This window comes from Muscardinus avellanarius (genome assembly GCF_963383645.1).
Source record: "Muscardinus avellanarius genome assembly, chromosome: 9".
In the NCBI taxonomy this organism is placed as follows: Eukaryota; Metazoa; Chordata; class Mammalia; order Rodentia; family Gliridae; genus Muscardinus; species Muscardinus avellanarius.
In genome coordinates this window covers 103921908-103942533 of record NC_137795.1, presented here as the reverse complement: position 1 = coordinate 103942533, position 20626 = coordinate 103921908, and the positions used below count along the sequence as shown (strand labels likewise).

The 20626-nt window shown below is 39.7% G+C and overlaps 1 protein-coding gene across 2 annotated transcripts in view; it reads left to right on the top strand.

Moving 5' to 3' along the window:
* Positions 1–218: 218 nt before the first annotated feature.
* TPK1 (thiamin pyrophosphokinase 1) overlaps positions 219–20626 on the top strand; it is a gene marked incomplete at both ends in the record, with an annotated part of 365721 nt that continues 345313 nt past the window's right edge. For both annotated transcript variants that reach the window (XM_080701459.1, XM_080701458.1), the window contains one exon: positions 219–261. In XM_080701459.1, the coding sequence (XP_080557585.1) occupies positions 219–261 (43 nt within the window). The remainder of the gene's footprint in view (positions 262–20626) is intronic.

Genomic DNA, 20626 nt, shown 5'->3' with positions numbered 1-20626 from the left:
GCCATCGTAAGTGCGCGGCGCGCGGGGAGGGGGCGGCCGCCGGGTGCCCGGATGGAGACGGTCGCGGGGCGGCCCGAGGGCGGCCGGGCTCCCGCCCGCGGACACTGCGCCCCGGGGGCGCCGAGCACGCGCGGGGAGGGGGCATCTCGCGTCGCCTGATTTCGGGCTGAGTAATCCTAACTGTGCTTTTCTCTTAACGCAGAGGCCCGTCGCCCGCCATGGAGCGCGCCTTTACCCCGCTGGAGCCGCTGCTGCCCACCGGTACGGTACCGCGCTCCACGTCCCCCGGCCTCGGCCTCCGGGTGGGAGGACTGCCGAGGACCCGGCCCACCCGCGCCGTGGCCTCCCGGGCCCCGCCGCCCTGTCTGCAGGAGAGCACACGTGTCAGCCCGAGCCCAAGGGGAGCCCAAGGGGAGCCGGCGAGCACACTCACACAGCTGCCTAGGACCAAGGGACAGCCAGGCCGTGTGTGTGTGTGTGTGTCAGAGAGAGAGACAGACAGACAGACAGACAGACTGGGGGATGAATTCGGGGGTCTGGTACCTCTGAGCTACATCCCCAGCCCTTCTTCAATTTTTTGTTTTGGAACAGGATCTGGGCACGGTGGTGAGGCTGGTCTCTAACCTGTGATCCTCCTGTCTCAGCCTTCCATTCATGATGCATTTCCAGTTCACTACATAAGTGCTGAGTCTGCACAGGAAAAGATTAGTACACCGTTACATACATTGTCTTGACACTCGCTGAAGGCTTATTTATTTTAATTAAGAAACCTGTTGGTGTATTGCAGTTATGTATCATAGTGAGGTTCATTGTGATAGAAGCATATGCACTCAACACTCATGATGTGTTCCTTTCCAGGCCCTACCCCATTTTTGCCCCTTCTCGTATTAACATTGATATAGACATATGAAAAAAGGATTATGTGAATAGGGGATTATTTTTTAAATGGTCAAATTATGGTACTTCACTAGGAAACAGAAGGAATGAATGAACTTTATTAGTAGCATTCATTCCTGTATGTAGTAATTGACTTTGTAATAATTTCATGAGGTTAGATATATTTCTACGTACCATCTTTTGTGTATCTATTTTATAGAACTTCTGATTCATCAGTTTTATAAACAGCATCGCTTTTAATTGTTTACTTTTGTTTTTTTTAAACACATGCTTTTACGAGTCTTGTTTAGGGAATTAAATACTGAATTTGCTTTGAACTTGTCAGTGACTCTGTATCCTGAGAGTAGGGATAGCCAAACAGTCAAAATCTAACAGCAGTAGTAGGTGACATTCATTCCTTACTCTAGTCATTGGGCTAAGTTCTTTACAGGTATAATGTGGATCACTCAGGGACCTGTTTTGAAAGGCGTGGTGATAGGTGGTTTTGTCAGGGCAGGCCTTCTTAAGATAGCTATGATATCATTAGGTTTTATTGGACCCTTTGTTTCTTTGCTCATGGAATTGGCATTTTGTCTGCCTTTATCCTAACCTTACAAGCAAGTGACAGATGAGAATCACAACCCAGTTAATTTTAACTTTGTGAAGAGCTGGGGTGTTACTGCTATAAACAGCTTTTCAAAAGTGAAGAAAAGAATCAACAAATATTTTGCAAATTAAATTTCTTTTTTTTGGTGTGGTACTGAAGATTGAACCCAGGGTCATTCTACCTTTGTGCTATATACCCAGCCTAATTTTGTTTTTATTTTGAAACAGGATCTTGGTAAGTTGATGAGAGTCTCACAACTTGCTGTCTCTATACTTGCTCAGGCTGTCCTCCGACCTCTGATCTTCCTGTTCTAGTCTCCCAAGTACAGGGTTTCATAAGTGTGAGCTACCACACCTGTCTTGCAAATTAAATTTCATAGTTTTCAGTTATCCAACAGGAGCAGAACCAACATTTTCCCAAATAAACATTTGAATCAGGTGTCCTGTTGACTTTCAGATTTGCTGTTAAAACCTCAGAGCATTACTGTTTGAAGATTGCTAATGCTTTTTGGGTCAGAAGGATTATCGTGGAGATGGTGAGCGCTGCATAGGGAAGTTTATTTTGAAGAATTAACATCGCCAGGTTTAAATCTTAGGTTTCCCACTTAGAATGTTATCTGACCTTCTATTTTAGTTCCCTTGTATGTTAAAATAGAAACAGCACAAATTTCTTGTGAGTATAAATGAGTTGAAATACCTGGAAAGCATTTCCCTTCAATGGTGAAAAGCTTTTAATCTGAGGGGAGAACAGAAAGGTAGTTGGATCTCAGAGTCAGTGTAGAGAGCAAAGGTTTGGAGTAATAGATAAGGAGGGACAGCTCTTCTGCTTTTAATCAGAAGCTCGTTGGAGAAGTCCTTTTCTCCTTAAGTCAGGATTCCCCCGCTCCCCTTCGGTACTGGGAAGTGAGCCCAGGGGCATTCTGCCTCTACCCCCAGCCCTATTTTTTATTCTTTATTTTGAAACAGGGTTTTATGAAGTTGCAGAGAGCCTCACTAAGTTTCTAAGACTGGCTGCAAGCCTGTGATCCTCCTGTCTCAGCTTCCCAAATACTGGGATTACAAGCCTGGGCCACCACACCAGCCTAGGTCAGGATATTTGTAAGCGCTACACTGGAGCAAGGCTGACACAAAAACACCCATATCCATCCGTTGATCCCTGGAGACTGAATCCTGTGTTCCCTTGGGCTGTTCTCTGAATTTCTTCCTGTTGTTCCTACAGGTGAAACTTTGTAGAGATTCCTGTCTCATCTCTGGCTTTGGACTTGAAACAAGGGCCCTGGGCATGTTTATGTTGACTCTAGATATATATAAGATATTTTAAACCAGAACAGTGAGGAACCAGTGCTACATTGCTGTTGATTGTAATTCAATAAATATTTGGGGTTAACTTTTCATTAGAGACGTTGTCTTTGGGGAGCAGACATTCAAAACTTATCTAGCAGAGAAATGGTTTTTGTATTCATAACATCTGTGAATTTGTTGGCAAGATTACTCATAATACTTAACTTGGATTTAGTATACTGAGCAATCCTAACAGTAAAGAGGATTCTTCACAGTTTAAGAAGTTGCTAGGCTAAGCTTGAATATTTTCTGTAGTCTCTTTTTCTGGAAATAGCCATTAAGACTCATTTCAAGCAGAAGGGGTGTATATTATAAATTTTTTTAACGACTATTTAAATGAGGTGCACACCTGTAATCCCACTACTTGGGAGGCTTAGACAGGAGGATTGCGGGTTTGAGGACAGCCCCAGCAGGTAGGGAGATTCTTCAGTGCAGGGAGATTCTGTTTCAAAATAAAAGTTAAAAATAGGGCTGGGAATGTAGCTCAGAGGTATAATGCCTCTCAGTTCAATCCCTAGTGACTGACACACACACACACACACACACACACACACACACACACACACACACGACTATTTTGGTGGTAGTGAGTTAAAATGCATAAATATTTTTCATTTCCAATGTTGTATGTGCTCTTTGTTCATTTTCCTACCAAATAAAGTAGAAGTGTTTCCAAAGTAAATGCCCAGTCTACTTATTAGAGAATATCATTCTTAAAAATTATGTGGTGGCTGGAGATGTTGCTTAAAGTGTGTGTGTAATATATGGGGCCACAGGTTTATTCCCCAGTCTGTTTGTCTGTCTGTCTCTCTCGTACACACATGTACACACACACACACACACACACACAACCACTCATGCCACATGGTATTCTACCATGTGTGTAGGTATGTATAAATAATCAAAAATTTAAAATAAGGCCCTTTCCTGCAACTTTTCAACTGATTCCTTTGCTGTTGTTTGTCTGTAAACATATTTTAAGTTTTGTGTGTCTTTTTAATTTGCAATCTAGACTAATTAGTCTTAATAGACATTTATGTTATTGCTAGTTTTTAACTATTGCAATGTAGTTTTTACTATTCCAATGCATATATTCAATCATAACATTTTTGCATATTTCTATGAGTAGGAGAAATTTCTAGAAATGAAATTTCTGGGTGAAATGGTATGTTTGTTTTCCTGTTACCAGGAGGAATTCTCAACTAACTAGTGAATAAATAGCTTTTCCTATTGGGTGTTGTGGGGCTACAAAAATGAAGCATGCTGGTGCTTTCTATCCAGGAGTACATACTCTATTTGGAGGGTCAGGAACAAACCCACGGCAGATTCAGGTCAGATGCTGAATTATGTGTTGGAGAGCCCATAGAGAAACTGTGAGGTCTCGAGAAAGAACAATGAAGGCCGGCTGGGGTAGGCAAAGAAATCATAGGTCCAGCGGACATCAGCTGGGCCTTAACCATCAAATGAGCACTGGAATTTATTTGTGAGCAGCCTGGGTCAAACAGAAGAGTGTTGTGGGTGGTTTGTCTTGAGCTAGAGCTCAATGCTGCATGTGGACAGGAAGGCATTCCTGCATTCACTTCCTGGCAGAGTGGACAGACAGTCCAACTCTGCTGGAGAGTGCCAACGGAGATTTTGGGAGAATGCGGCTGAACAGGGAGGCCCAAATCCGAATGGGGAGGATGGAGAAATGCACCGCAGCGAAGGAGACTGAGACCTTTTGAAAATTCTTGTGTCCCCCTCCCTTGGAATGTTCTGTAAAAAAGCAGCCTTTTATACACCCCAAAACTTAGTTGTGTTTTCTAAGTCATGGCTCTGCTCTGCTAACCAAATACAGTCATGTGCTACGTAAGGACAGGCTTCATGTGGGCCGGTAGGTGGACCCGTAAGATCCTAAAGGAGCTGGACATTGCCTGCTATTGTACTGTTTCTTTTCTTTTCTTTTCTTTTCTTTTCTTTTCTTTTCTTTTCTTTTCTTCTCTTTTCTTTTCTCTTTTCTTTCCTCTTTCTTTCTTTCTTTCTTTCTTTCTTTCTTTCTTTCTCTTTTGGAACTGGGGATTGAACTCATTGGGCATTCAACCTCTGAGCTACACTGCCAGCCCATTTTATTTTTTTATTTTGAAATAGGGTCTCACCAAGTTGGTGAGGCTAGCCTAGAACCTGTAATCTTTCTGTCTCAGCCTTCCAAGTACTAGGATTAACAAGTGTGTACTAGACTTTTCCTGCACCCTTTCTATATTTAGATATGTTTAGACACTGGAATACCTACTATCCTGTATAGAACTGCCTGTAGTAATCAGCACAGTAATTGGTGACAGTAAGTAACAGATACTTAGCCCAGGAGCAATAGGGGATGCCATCTGGGTCTGTGTAAGTAAGTGTGCTCTATGATGTTCATTGAGAAGGTCGCCTTACAACACGTTTCCAGTCCTGATCCAGTACCCTGGCCTCTGCCTCTTGTAGTGTTGATTCCATTTTTTCATTCACCACTTTGTACCCAAGCCAAGCTGAACCACCGGTATTTACTTATGTGAGCATTTGTTCCAGCTTCAGTGCTCTTCCCTTAGCTTATGCTAAATCTGTCACCTGGAATGCTCTCTGCCAGTCCTGAGAATTGTCATTCTTAAATTTTTGATATTCTCATGGGTATGTAGTGGTATCTCTGTTATGTTAGTTTGCATTTCCTCTGTGACAGGCTTCTTATGTCCTGTCTACTGGTCTTTTTGCATATTTTATGAAGCCTGTCTGTTATCCATTCTTCTATTGGGTTGTATTTCCATTTTACAAGTTATAGGTCTTTCTATATTCTGGATATAGTTCTTTCAATCTTAAATTTCCTCATTGAAATAAGGAGAATGACACTTTCTAAGGAGTGTTGTGAAAATTAAAGAATATGTGTGAAACATTCAAAGTCAATATATAGTAAGAGCTCCAACATTTTAGCTATTTTTATCATTGCCTTTTTATTTAAAGGTGTAAAAAAATAATAAATAATATTTAACTGGTAGGACACACTTCCAGTGACCTGAGGGCTCCCCTGTCCCCTACCTCTTATAGGTCTATACCACTTCCCAGTAGTGATACCACCTATACCTTTGATCACAGTGGACCCTTGGATTCTCAGATCACACCCAAACCAGAGCATATGCATTATAAAAAGTTGGAATATACAAACAGAAATGGAATTAAAATATCCTAATTTCTCAGACACTACCGCCGTATCACTGTATGTCCACATTTAGTCTGTATGTATTTATATCTTTGCAGCATGTGCTGTGTAAATGAATAAATGCTTGGATATTTTTTTATCCAAAATGGGAATATATTGTACATTGATCTATTCAGTTCATAACTCCACTCACCAAATTTCATAGTGTCTAATACTCCTCAATATTTAAATTACTCTTTTCCCAAAATACATTTGCCAATGAAGACCACCTGTGCACTTGACTCAGTCTTTAAATCCAGCATAGTTACTCCTTGCACTGTTAATCCTCCTGGACATCGCTGGCATTTTAAATAAAGCTTTTACGTCACTCTTAAATGCATCTGATGGAGTAAAAAATACAACAGTTTGATATATAATGTTACTCACTTTAGAAATATAATTTATGAGTCGAAAGTTCCATTTTGTTTTCTCCACATAATTTGATCTTCATAAATAAATTTTATGCTAGTAAGCCTTTTATTGATCACTGCATTTCTTTCTAAAAAGATTATATACATTTAAATTTTAAAATGATTCCAGTTACCATGATGCTCTTGGAAGTTATTTCTTCTGAATTGGATTACCATTATTGAGGCTCATTCTGAATTTAATTACCACTTGAAGTATTATTACTGTGCATTTGATCAAGTCAACACAATTATAGACTTTTGTAATAGCTATCATTTACCCTATACTGTATGTGAGGCATAATTCTAATGCTTCAGTAGGTTATTGCCTGTAGACAGCTTTGGGAACTGGAAGGCTGAGCCAAGTTTGAGTGTTAGCTGTCCTCTGGTTATGTGTCCTTAGCAGGTCACTACATTTCTTAAAACCTTAGATTCTTTACTTGTGTAAAATAGGAAGTCTTGGACAGATTTATTATGCGTATATGCCTTATAGTAGAATATATATATAAAATAAATATAAAAGACAAGTTGAAATATAAATAAAGCATATTAAATATATATAATAAAGTAAATAAAAGTAAATATGTGCTTGTATATATTATATATATACTTTTTGTATAAAAGTAAATAAAATTATATTAAATCTATAAATATATACAACACACATATAAAGTATATAAAGCATGTATTTTACACATATAAAATGTGAGAGGTGGGTGTGGTGGAGCACGCTTGTAATCCCAGTATTTGAGAGGCTGAGAAAAGAGGATCTTTGTTCACAGCCAGCCTCAGCTACTTAGTGAGGCCCTCCACAACTTAGTGAGACCCTGTTTCAAAATAAAGAATAAAAAAAATGGGCTGGGGATGTAGCTCGGAGGTAGAATGGCCCTGGGTTCAATCTTCAGCACCACACACACACACACACATAAAAATGATACAACACATATACATATACACACATGTAACATATATGTAAAGTATATAAAATAAAGTACAAAAGGTAAGTTGAAAAAGTAGAGGCCTAATTAAATGTACAAAACTTACTACAACTTTGTACTGGGTCCATTTAATATATGGATTATTGAATTCTGAAATCTCTACATGCATTTTTCTAATTTTCAAGAGATAGTGACTTATTTTAATAAATGTGTATAGTCCAGTTAGGTGAAATTATATTTAGATTAAATGTGTATAGTCTATTTACGTGAATTGTGTTTAACAGAACTATTCCTTTGTTACCGTAATTCCATATTTTTCTCCCATACATGTTGAACTTTATTATTTATTTTTATTTCTATCTGTTCATTTATATATTTATTTATTATGAAATTGTAGGCACAGCACATTTTTGCTACCTCATCATTGCATGTTATGGGAATACTTTATTCGTCATAATTAATGCTATTTTTTATATTTTGGGGCACTTAATTTCCATTGAAAGTGACTGATTAAAAGCACAAAAAGTATAGTAAGACCTGAGGATGGATATTGACAGTGGCTGCTTGAGGTACCCCTGGGTAATCCGTACCTAGGGATCTGACTCCTTCAAATGGTAAATGTGTGGTCTCCCTTGTCTGTCCTCTGTGCTTTCCCGAGACAGACATCTCAAGAACCCTTGGTGATAATATTCACAGCTATGACACTTAGTCCTGAAACTAACTTCCTTTAATTTCTGCTCAGCAAATCATAGCAGGAATGGCACAGTGATAGATTGGAATCTTGTATATTTGTGTATTTTAAAAATAAAGATTTAAAATATGTAAGTAGAAACATATTTCTTGGTCATACTAAATCTGTGCTGTTCCCTTTGGTGGTCCCTAGACACAGGTGGGTATGGAGCATGTGCAGTATGGCTGGCGTGACTGAGGTCTGGAATTGGCAGCTTAATATCATTTAAGTGTAAAAACAAAAACTATTTATTGTATTACTGGAAAGCCTTTGGAACAGTGAGATTGCTAGGGCAGCCATAACAGAGTGCCACAGACAGGTGGCTTCAACAACAGAACTTTGTTTGCTTATGTTCAGGATGGCAGAATTCCAAGATCATCCTGTCCTGGTGTGCTTTGGCTTCTCCTCTGGATCTCTCTCCTCGTCTTGCAGTTGAACACATTTCTTCTGTGTCCTCACATGGCTTCTCCTTGGTGTCTGTGTATCTGTTTCCTGATCACCTATTCTAAAAATACCAGTTGTATTGGATTAGGACACACTCAAATGACCTCATTTTACTTTACTACTTTAAAGGCTCTGTGTCTAATTATGGCTCCATTCTGATGTATTAGAAGTGAATTCAACATCTTTTATGTTGGGGGAAGCAGTTCAGCTGTACTCTGTGTGTGTGGGGGGGGTTGGGGAATCAAACTCAGGACCTCACACATTGGAAGGCACGTGCTCTGTCACTGGGCTACATCCTCAACTCTCAGGTCTACTTTGAACTTTGATTTTGATATTGTGGAGATTCCTCTCTGGGACTTTGGGAGGGAGAGACCTGAAATGAAGGACTGGGACAATTGCCTCTTGTGCAACTGACAATTTTATTCTCTGAAACTAGATTTTTTTATACCCTTTTCCAGTTAGGTTAAGTATCACATTCTAATGGGGAAAAAACAGACATCGCAATACCAAGAGGAATGTTAGGGATAGGGAAAGTGCCATAAATCACTAAGGTACAATCATCAAAGAAAACTAACAAACTAAACAAATGCAGGGGAAGGCAGAGCGGTTCAGTAAAAGGGTTAAGTTCCCTCTTTCACTGGGGGGCTTCGGGGTATGAATTCTGGAGGGGAACGGAGTTGGGCCTGGAGTCATGCCTGACCTGATGTTGATTTTTTAAAAAAAACTTTCATCTTGCATGAAAGTGGTGGCGTTCGCTTGTAATCCTCGCGTTTGGGAGGCTGAGACAGGAGGATCGCACAGGTTCTAAGCCAGCGGTGCTGGCTGTTATCAAATAAAAAGTATAAAATAGGTCTGGGAGTGTAGCATGGAGGTAGAAGGGTTCCCAGGAACCCCAGTACTACCAAAAAACAAAAATCTCTTTGTTGTATGGTAAGAAACCTCTGGTGAAAGCTGCTGTCTAAGGTTGTGATGTTTTTGTTACCAAAAACAGATAATCTGCTGGGCGTGGTGGCGCATGCTTGTAATCCCAGCATTCAAAAGACTGAGACCAGTGGTTCGTGGACAGCCTCAGCTACTTAGGCCCTCCGCAACTTAGTGAGACCCTGTTTCAAAATAAATAAAAAAATAGGGCAGGGGGTATAGCTTGGAGGTAAAATGCCTCTGGGTTTCATCTCCAGACCCGCAAAAACAACAACAACAACAAAAACAAACTTTCATCTCTGTGGTATGGTAAGAAACCTCTGGTGAAAGCTGCTGTCTAAGGTTGTGATGTTTTTGTTATCAAAAACAGATAATCTAAGAGACAAAGTAGTGGATTTTAAGAGTTTTAAAGGATAATCCTATTTCACCCTTCTACTGAATGGGAAATCCATTCTAGGTAGTCTTCTGGTCTCTTGACTATTCCTGGGAAATTTGCTTTTGTCTGTTGTTTCTCTTAGTGTATAACTCATAATTGTAGGGGTCTTTTCTTTTTGTTTTCTTCACTTTGTTTATAATTTACTGAGACTCATAGTTTGCCATAAGTACCTATCACTTTGTGTATGTGATGTAGTTTAACTTTTCCCTGAATTTTATTTGATTTTTGTGTTTACCTTATTTTTAATTAGTTTCATCATATTTGATGACAGTATTTTTGGTGCATCCTTATTGTGAATGGCGAAATTGCTTTTCTTGTCTTCGGTAATATCTCATTAACTTTATAAGCCATCTTTTCCACATCACCTGGAGAATCAATTTCCTGTGCTTTAGTGGTATTCTCTGTGGCACTCCTTCCTTGATCTTTCCATATTTGCATTTTGATAGCTACATGCTTTTAGAAACTGAAACTTCTAAAGTAGGCTTAAAAATAATTTTGATTATTTTTAAAAGATCTTGTAAGCTGATAATTTGTAGCATTAACAGAAAGAATGGTATTCCTTTAGATAAAATAATTGAAAATATAAAGTGAGTATGGGGGACACCTATAATATTCACAGTGCTATAATACTATGGCTTAAACACACACACACACACACACAGAAAAAAACTTTGTGGGTTTTGATACGTTACTACCATGTGTCTTCTGAGATATAAGAAATTGATGAAAAAATTCTTTTTTCTGAGTAAAATCCATTAGAAAATTATTTTCTGTAGTTTGCAAAAAGATGCTCAAATGGATTTTGTCATGAGAGTATCTGTGTATCTGTATCATATCTGTGTATCTGTATCATATCTTTGACGGTATTCATTGGTCACATTGGATAATGTCTCTGGTTTTGTGAATTCCAGTGAATTTAAGCTTTTGATTTACTCTTAGGTTATATGTAAGATTTTGGATTCCGGGCCCAGTAGCTGCTGAAAATTTTTCTGTTTTCGAACAGTTTCTTTCTAACTTAAGTACTAGTGTTGTGAGTCGTGAGCCATGTGGATGGACAGGGGACCTTAGGAATCTTTCTCTTCTCAGTGTGCCTGTGTTAGCGTTCTCTGAGGTGGCTGTCTGGCTTTCTGCTCCTACGTATTCAGGTAGCTTATTCTTTTTGAGACAACATATCCCATTGTTGGACAAAAACCTGATTATTAAAAATTGTGTATTTAAAGTAAGGCAAAGCTTACCTTCATTCCCTTATTTTCCAACTAAGATAGCTTAGAAGATCTTGACTTAATTTCCACTTATTTTCCCTTCAAATATTAAAAAACCACCAGATTTTTCTTCTTTTTCCAGACTGAATATTTAGCCATTGGTTGAGCAATTATTTGAGAGCCTCCCTGCCACTGACCAGGAACTACTGTAGGCATTAGAAGACGTAGGGGCAGTTTTCACTGTAGTTTAGACTTTGCAGATCTGCTGTGCCAGAGGGAATCAGCAGTTTGTTCCTGGGACATGAGAAGTCCTCAGAAAGGCTTACTGGGAGCCTGCTCTTTATTATTTTAAATCACAGTATCTTTAGGACATTGAGAATCATGAACAGGAAGGTTTTGAAAAATCAAGGGAAATAAAAAAAAAATCATCAAAGGAAATAGTGCTTTGGATTAAAAAAAGAACCCAAAATAAATAAAATAACAAACCCCAGGAACATGGAACTTTATACCCTTGTTATATTTATAAAGTTCTTTCTATGGTGCTGTAACCTTGCTACTCAAATCGAAGTCCTAGGTGCTTGTAAGAAATGCAGACTCCCAGGCCCCTTCAGAGCGCCTGAATTAATTTGTATTTTAACAAGACTCCCTGGTTAGTTTTAGGCTCCTTAAAATTTAAGAAGCACTGGTCTAAGGGACATATACTAGATTTAGTGAGACCCTGTTTCCAAATAAAATTTAAAAATAGGTCTGGGAGTATAGCCCAGAGGTAGAAAAGCCCCTGGGTTCCACCCCCAGTACCACCAAAAATAAATAAATAAATATAAGGTGGGTATGGTGACACATTCCTGTAATCCCAGTGTTTGGGAGGCTGAGACCGGAGGATCATAGTTCGTGGACAGGCTCGGCTACTTAGGCCCTTTGCAACTCAGTGAGACCCTGTTTGTGTGTGTGTGAGTGTGTGTGAGTGTGTGTGTGTGTGTGTTTTCAAGTCATGGTATTATAGCATTGTTAATATTAAAGGTGCCCCCCAGATTTGGTCACTAGGACCAAAAACAGTACTTAACAGTTACTTTTATTAAGGAATGAGGTCCAGATTGTCACAGGAGTAGATTTTTGGGTGCTTCTGTTAGTTTACTGAGGCTTGACTGCCTTGGTACTCAACTTGGGAGCCTTTCTTAAAGTGGACTCACCATTTTTGGATCTCTTAGCTTTTATACTTCAGTAGTACTCTGCCTGCGCGCGCACACACACACACACTCATGCACACGTTCAGTTTTGTATGATGCATACCTTCATTAACTGATGAATGAAATATCTGGCATGTGTTCATTTTATATTTGGATGAAACTCATGATTTTAAAGTTTTTGAAAAACATTACACTTTCATACCAGTAAAATTCTGCCGATTTTGTTGCTAATTTAAAAGATGAGTAAGCAGGTCATTTTAAATTCCTTTGAACCCAGTTTTCTGAATACATCATTTATCATAGGCTGTATTAAAAGTGAAAACACATCTCTAAAAACATAGCATGGAGCCCTTCTTGACAGTGTGCAACCCAGGCAGGGACTCCCACCTCACGCTCTTGGTGCAATGGTTAAGTAGTGTTTAATGTAAAAACCATGCAAGCAGAAGAGTAGCAGAAGGCACACTGTTCCTCAGGCTCTTGTCTAAAAGAAAGGTTGCACTGCATGGCCACATGGAGATGGGTCCGGGAGGAAGTTCATCCCCTTCACGCTCTGCGCGGACCTTCCAAGTGCTTCTGTAACACTGGGAGCCTTTGTTCCCTTCCAGCTGATGCCGGCTTGGTCTTTCATTAGTTCTGCCTGCTGAGCCAAGCCCTGGCAAAGGCCCAGAGGGGAGCAGGGGAGACCTCCAGAGCCCTCTGCGTCAGTACTGGTATCTCCCCACCTATTTTCTAACCAAGTGAAGTGAATATCCTAGTCAGGAATCTGGCATTTAGGCAAAAATTATATAGTTTTACATGCTTCATTTTCTCCATGTGCCCAGGATCCCCTTCTAACTATAGAAAAGATCTTTCCTCCCCTCCCAGAGAATGCTGCACTGAAAGTTTTTCATTTAATAACACTTTAAATTTTGAGCAGTACAACTGAAATTTGGAAATAGGGTGGGATGCTTGTGAGGCTGGTGAGGTAACCTAGAAACAGAGAGTAAAAGAAGTTGAGTAGAACTAACTGGAAGACTAGGAACACTGACATGGACCATCAAGGACAACGTAGGACTAGGGGAAGTGAGAGAGAATGGGAATTTCTAGATATCGAGAGTCCTAAGCCCTAAAGTAGTTTTCAAAGTCAGTAGTTTGGTCATGAAAGGACTGGTAGAAACTTTATTTACTTTTTGCTTAAAATTATAAAAGAGCTGGACATGGTGGTGCATGCTTGTAATCCCAGTACTTGGGAGGCTGAGACAGGAGGATCGCACAGGTTCGAAGCCAGCCTCAGCTACTTAGTGAGGTTCTCAGCAACTTAGTGAGACCCTGTTTCCAAATAAAATATAAAATAGGTCTGGAAGTATAGCCCGGAGGTAGAAAGCCCCTGGGTTCCACTTCCAGTACCACACACACACACACAAAAAAAAAAATCAAATTATTAAAATAGTTTACTTTGTAAAGATTTCTGCTGTCTTGATCCAAATGACTATTATCTGAGGAACAATTGGTTTCTGAAAGTTCTCTTTTGCTTATTATTAATTCACCTGAATTAGTGTTATAGGTTTCAGTGAATCTATTAGAATATATCTACAGTAATTCCTGTTGATTAAAAAAATGCAAGTGAAAGAAACCTGTGTGTGTGCCAAGCAGCTCACGCTAATGACATTCATAGGAGCTGGTGAGCCCCTTGAAGTGTGCATTGGACTGTGACATTGGGTAGCTACAAAAGGATTATGCATATGGCAGTATTGTATTCTTGAAACCTATCATAAATTTAACCTTTCTATTACTGTTTGGAGATGAGTTATTGTTTCCACTTGCCAGGTAAGAAGAATGCTTGAGATAAAAATCCGACATTACACTTTTACCCTTCTACTGTTTTTTGAAGTGTAAATGGCTTATGTTTAGTCAATCTTCTTGTTGTGAAATTGAATCATTTTTATGGTGTCTAAGAGTCAGAGCTGCAGACGCAGCTATTAACAGATACGGAGCACTACTCAGTTGAGACAAGAACTTTAGAGATGGTTGAGTTCTGTAAGGAATTTCCTGCTCACTTGTACCATACTGCTGGAGTCATATTTGAACAGCGTGAACCATATTGCTAATTTTCATGTATATTGTTTGCATAAGAAAGATGATTAGCAGTATTAACTGAACGTATACAGTTTACCAGGAGTTATTCTACGGAGTTATATTCCAAGGACTTTTTCTCTGTATTTTCACAATCATTTGTAATAGGAATTCATTTCTCCTATTTTAGAGATGAGAATACTGAGATACAGGGAGGTTGACTGTCTGGGCCAAGGTCACAGAACTAGTAAGTGTCAAGACGTGGACCTATGCAGTCTTGTTGCAGAGCCCAGAGGCAGCTATTATGCGATACTCTGTTTGTATATGTATATGTGGTATGGTCAATGTGGTTTTATTTCTTTTATTTGAATACATTTCTATTTTCTGAACCTCTTCTCTCTGAGACCACTTTAAACTCAGTCATCCCTGGTCAGAGAAACCACCGTGCTCCTTAGCTGGGGAATTGTACACTCTCTGGGAGTGTATTTGTACAAATAAGTAGTAGAAAACCTCATTTCATAGTTAGGCAGCTAGTTTATTTTTCTTAATGACAGGTCTGGCGCTGGTGCTTGAAGGCTGGCTCGGTGTTGACTGCTCTCAACAGGGCGTAGGTCTCATTTCCTGCATGTCCACACTTTCATGCTGGTTGTGGGCTTTTGGAGATGGTCTCATGGGGGCAAGATGGTTATTGCTATTCTAGGCATCAAAGACACATTCTAAGCAGAATAAAAAGTATGAGTCACTTAGAAAAGGGCCATGCTGGCTCGCTTCATTTCTTTCCAAAGAAAAGGCTTTTCCATAAAAACTGTGTAATTGACTTTTATTTTTATCATACTGGCCCACATTGGGTCACATGACCATTCCTAGAGAACAGTCTCACGGTGTCATGTTGTCTTGATTGGTTTAGACCAGTAGCAGCTCACCTGGGGCTGGGGTTAGGCGTAGTGACACCCTAATAAAATGAAATTCTGTTGGCAAAAGTGGGATGGGATGAGTATCGTGGTGACCTTGGATAGAACTGGCCACAAGGTGACTTTCAAACATCTGGCCTAGTGCCCAAAGTTTGGATCACTGTAGTCGTGCTTAAAGTCAGTATCTGAGAGTCTAGTTCCTCTGGATCTGAGAGTTGACCTTTGCTTTCTGCCCATGCCAGAACCTCTTGAATTCCAGCACTTGCCCGGAATCCCAGCTAGTGTCTGAGTCCTTGATACTTATTGATAGGTATCAATAAGTATCTGATGCTCTCTTTTGTTCCAAAGTATAATGTACTTTAATTTTTTAACTCTTCTGGCTGAGCTGCTTAATCTGTATTGAGCCTTCCTAATGTCACTCTTTTGTTACATGAATTCATGTGACTGGCAAGGCACTATTTTAGGATACTTAGGATCTGAGTTATGTGCTAGAGTAAAGTCTCAGTAGCATGCCACCGAATCTTGGTGCTAGTTGACACATAGATACTTGAATATCTATGTGAATGAACACTCAGTGAATGTTTAGGTAGAGTGAAAGCAACAGGACTGAGAAATCCCTGATACCCTCTGTCCCCAGGAACAGGGACCCTATATTATTTCTTTGGGTTAATATTCCAAGTTTTAGCAAATAAAAATATTTTCAAATATTACATGGGGCATATTTATGCTAAAGACTGTTCTCTGAAATTCAAGTTTAAATGGACACCTGGACATTTATATTAAAGATTTTTTGGCTACCTTCCATGGGCTAACTCTAAAGCATTGGCATGTGTCATAAAGACCTAGACCTCAGATGCACCGATGTAGGACATATATTTTTAAGGTCTTCATACTTACAGGGAATTGTTCCTTAGCTATTTTTTTTTTTTTTTGTGGTACTGAGAATGGAACTGAGGGGCATTCTACTTCTGAGCTACACCCCCAGCCCTAATTCCTTAGCTATTTCTAAGTTTGTTCTTTATGTCTGAGAGAGAGAATTGTTTCATTCTAAAATTTCAGAAGAGGCCAGAGAGTTCAGGAGAACAGTAGACTGAGGCTGACGAGGTAGTGTCACCTACCGAGCGGTACTGCAGTAGGTCTGTGCACTTGCCGGGGCCTCAGAGCATGGGGGCATGAGTGCGTATCCACCTTTGACTCTCCTATGCTAAGGTGATCTCCTCCATATGTTTGGAGGATGAGGGTGCCCATTTCAGATAACTTGTGAGCTCCCTTCTGTGTTGGTGCCAAACCTCCCTGCTAAGGCCCAGCCTCTGGCTAGACTTCTCCCTGGTCTGTTGCTGGGCCGCAGCAGCATCAGCTCAGGAGTTTGTACTCGGGCTTTAGGCTTTCTCTTGCTGAGAAAGTAGTGCACCCCACTACACATGTTCTTAGGGATTTTCTTGTGAGGCCAGCTACGATTTTAGAAAGCAGTATTACATACTTTTTCTTTTTACTTTCCAGCAGTTTGAGGGGTGTATGGTCAGACAGGTCTGCTAAGTGTACTCTGTCATGTTTCCCAAACTGTGTGTCTTATCTTATAAAGCAGTGCTTAAGCACATCTTAGACTTTTGTGAATAAATCACTGTTTTATGGATTGTGTACATTCACTCATCGACTTAATGACATAAGACAGTATTGATTTAGTTTTCTTCACAGTTTTGCCACCTGGCTCAGGAGGGCCATTCTGCTTCAGTTGCTCCCTGTTGGGGTGAGAATGTCCAAGATGACCTCTCCTTCATAGGTGAGCTGTTAGGGGGATGCCTGCCTCGGCCTGCTGGGGTCCTGTCCACGTGGCCTCTCCAGTGTGTAGCCTGGGCCTCTTTCCTAAGGCCGCAGGAGGGTGCATAGCAGGAGTGATATCCTTTGTGGAAACACTCGTCAGCCTCCTGCTTCCCTCACGCTTGCCAAAGGTGCACTGGCCAGAGCAATGGCGTGGCCAGGCTCGGAGCTAGGTGTACCAGGGCTTGGATATTAGGGCGCATTGTATTGAGATAACTGGTGGTTTACTATCCTCTACCTACGCGCTCTTTTTAATTTGTGCAGTTGATCTTGTGCAGTGCATTCATTTTATTCCATTTTCTAAAGTGAATTCTATCATTAAATATCTTCCTTTAAAATTACTACCACATTTTAAACTTCTTTATGTTTAGAAATGTTAGATTTTAGAATAGTTGCATATTTAGTACTAAGTTCTCTTACAATTAACACCTAGCTTCTACTAGTAGTGTTAACATACTGTATAACCACAACTAAAAATTAACATTGACACAATATTATGTTTTAAGCCACAGACCCAATTCACTTTCTGCTTTAATTCTTATTTTCTCTAGGATATAATACAGGATCCCAAATTGTAGTTGTTGTTGTTTATGTCCCTTTTCAAGGCTTTTTAGAGCCTGGATACTTTTTTGTGTGTGTGGTACCAAGGATCGAACCCAGGGGCATTTTATCTCTGAGCTACACAATCAGCTACCCCCCTTTTAATTTTGAAACAGGGTCTCACTGAGTTGTGGATAGTTTGCTAAGTTGCTGAGGCTGGCCTTGAACCTGTGATCTTCCTTTCTAAGCTGGTCAAGTACTGGGATTATAGATGTGCCCCACTGCGCCCAGCTTAGCGTGGGTTCTTTTGAAGAGCAGTGTTCAGTTATTTTATATTACTGCCCCTCTGGGGTTGTTGGATATTTTCTCATGATTAGGTTTAGATAATGTCTCTTTGGGCAAGGATGTGACAGACATGATGTGCCCTCTCACTGCATCCTATCAAGGATATGTGATATCCGTGGATGAGTGCAGGTGACCGTATCCATGCTTGATTAAGATGGGGACATCTCCCAGGTTTTTCCACTATAAAGTTACTGTTTTCTCTTTTGTGATCAATAAATATCTTTAGGCAGCTATATTCAATTATGTAGATATGCTGTTTCTCCTCAAATTTTGGGTCATTATTTTTTAAATCTACTGGTAGGTTTTTTTTTTTTTTTTTTTTTTTTTTTTGTCTGCAACACAGTTACTACTGTGACATTCGAATAGTGACTTTCTCTTTCCTTCTACCTTTGTTAATTGAGATTCTTTTGTAAGGAAAGTTGTCCCTTCTCTATTTATTTTCAACCAGTCAGTTTATAACTCTATGGCTATTTTATGGGTTACAATCCAGCACTATTTTGTTGCTCAAATCATTCTAGCCTTGCACATGGGGAGTTCAGGTTTGCTTCTCTGCCTTTTTGCCGCATTCCTGTCCTTTTTGAACAGTCTTAATTTTTGAAATCAGGGGCATTTTAGACTCATCCTGTTTTGTTTTTCCTACCCCAGCCCTGGATTCAGCCACTTCAAGGAGCCTTAGTCCCTTTTGTTGGAGAATAGCGTTTTGTAGTCATGATCTGGAGGCCAGAGCTCATTGCTGCTGTGGCATCAGTTGCTTCAGTATGTGGTCACTGGATAGTCAGGAGACACAGATCTGTACTTTTATGTATCTGTGTGTACACTAAAAAACATATCTCCATTCTGATGTCTTGGATTACTGTCGGAGTTCATTTTAACCACAGAGTTAATTTTAGCCTCCCTACTTCCTTTATAATTTTTCTGACAGTAAGAAAACTAATTTTCATTATTCATAATACATCTGCTTGTTTGTTCAACCCTAGCATAATGTGGCTTCAGGATTCCCAGCCCTCATCCCTATGAGAAACAGAGTTACTGACTGGAGTACAAATTTTGTGTATAGTTCTTTTTGTCTTTTGCCTTATAGTACCTGGTCAAAATAGTGTTTTCTAAAATTACATTTATTTTTCTATTTGTTTTATTTGTGGTGCTGGGGATGGAACTCAGGGCCTTACACATGCTAGGCAAGTAGTCTCTCACGGAGTCATACTTCCAGCCCTCAAAGTTACTTTTAATGTGCTGTCATTTGACAAAGCAAATAGTTGTTAGAATTACGTCAATAATAGAAGTAAATGATGGAAAATAGGAAAATAGCAAAAAATAGGTACTAAATGAAGACATGAGGGCTATTTTTTTGAAGGAAATTATATGTGTGTTTTTCTTAATTCCTGGACCTTTTGACTTCTGTTTTGGTTGCACAGAAATATTTTAGACATTTTGTACAAGTTCCAGCTTATGAGAGAGGTGAGCTATAACAATAATATTTATATTTATTTAATTGTATATATTACTATGCATTAATATAATTAAAATATCTAAAAATTAAGTTTTCCTTTTGATATGCATGTAAAAAGTATTATATAAGTGCGAGAATGACACATTATGGGTTTACAGCCTGATCCTTTCACTAGTTGTTTTAAAATAATTAGGTAGCCAGGCATGGTGGTGCACTCCTATAATCCCAGTACTTGGGAGGCTGAGACAAGACTTACAGGTTCAAGGCCAGGCTTAGCGACCTTGTGAGGTCCTCTGCAATTTAGTGAGACGCTGTTTCCAAACAAAAAATAAAATGGGGCTGGGGGTATAGCTCAGAGGTAGAATACTCCTGGGTTCTATCCCCAGTATCACACACACAGAGAAGAAATAATTAGGTCAACTGCCCCTCTTCTTACTTTAGTGATGGTTTGTGCAGAATACTTGAATATTCTTGCAGAATGTCAACAATGTAATGCATGAAGTTTTTATTTTTATTTTTTTGCGTTACTGGGGATGGAACCCAGGGGCATTCTACCTCCAAGCTGTACCTCAGCCCTATTTTTCGTTCTTTATTTTGAAATAGAGTCTCACTGAGTTGCAAAGGGCCTCAGTAAGTAGCTGAGGCTGTCCTTGAACCACAATCCTCCTGTCTCAGCCTCCTGAATGCTGGGATTACAAGTCTGAGCCACCACACCCAGCCATAAGTTTTTTATTTTACAGTGACTAAAGTGTTATTCTGTTGTTCAGTTTTCTAGGATAAACTGAGTTTGTGAAAGATTGGGGAAGGTCTCTTTCAGGGTTCATGGTGAATAGCCATAGTATGAAATCAAACAAAGGCTACAGGAGAGACAACCTTGGGGCCCGAGAACTTCCACGTCTATTAGTAGAGCATATGTTAGTATGTAGTGGTGCCTAGAAAGCTGACTGAATTGGATTATGACTGAACCGTGGGTGAATTAGAAATTATGCAGTGAAGAAAAGTCTAAGACAGGTGTAAACTTGATGGAAGCATATGTGAACTGGAAAGTGAGATAGAAATAGTGATTACCTATGTAGAAGAGTTTTCAAATGGCAGCTGTTACATTTGCTCTGCCTCATATTTTTTTCTATAAGTTGTATCTCAGAATGGCTGTGTACATGGTATCATTCTAGCAAACTTAAAACCAACTCCTTTAGACAGCATCTTGTTTGAGT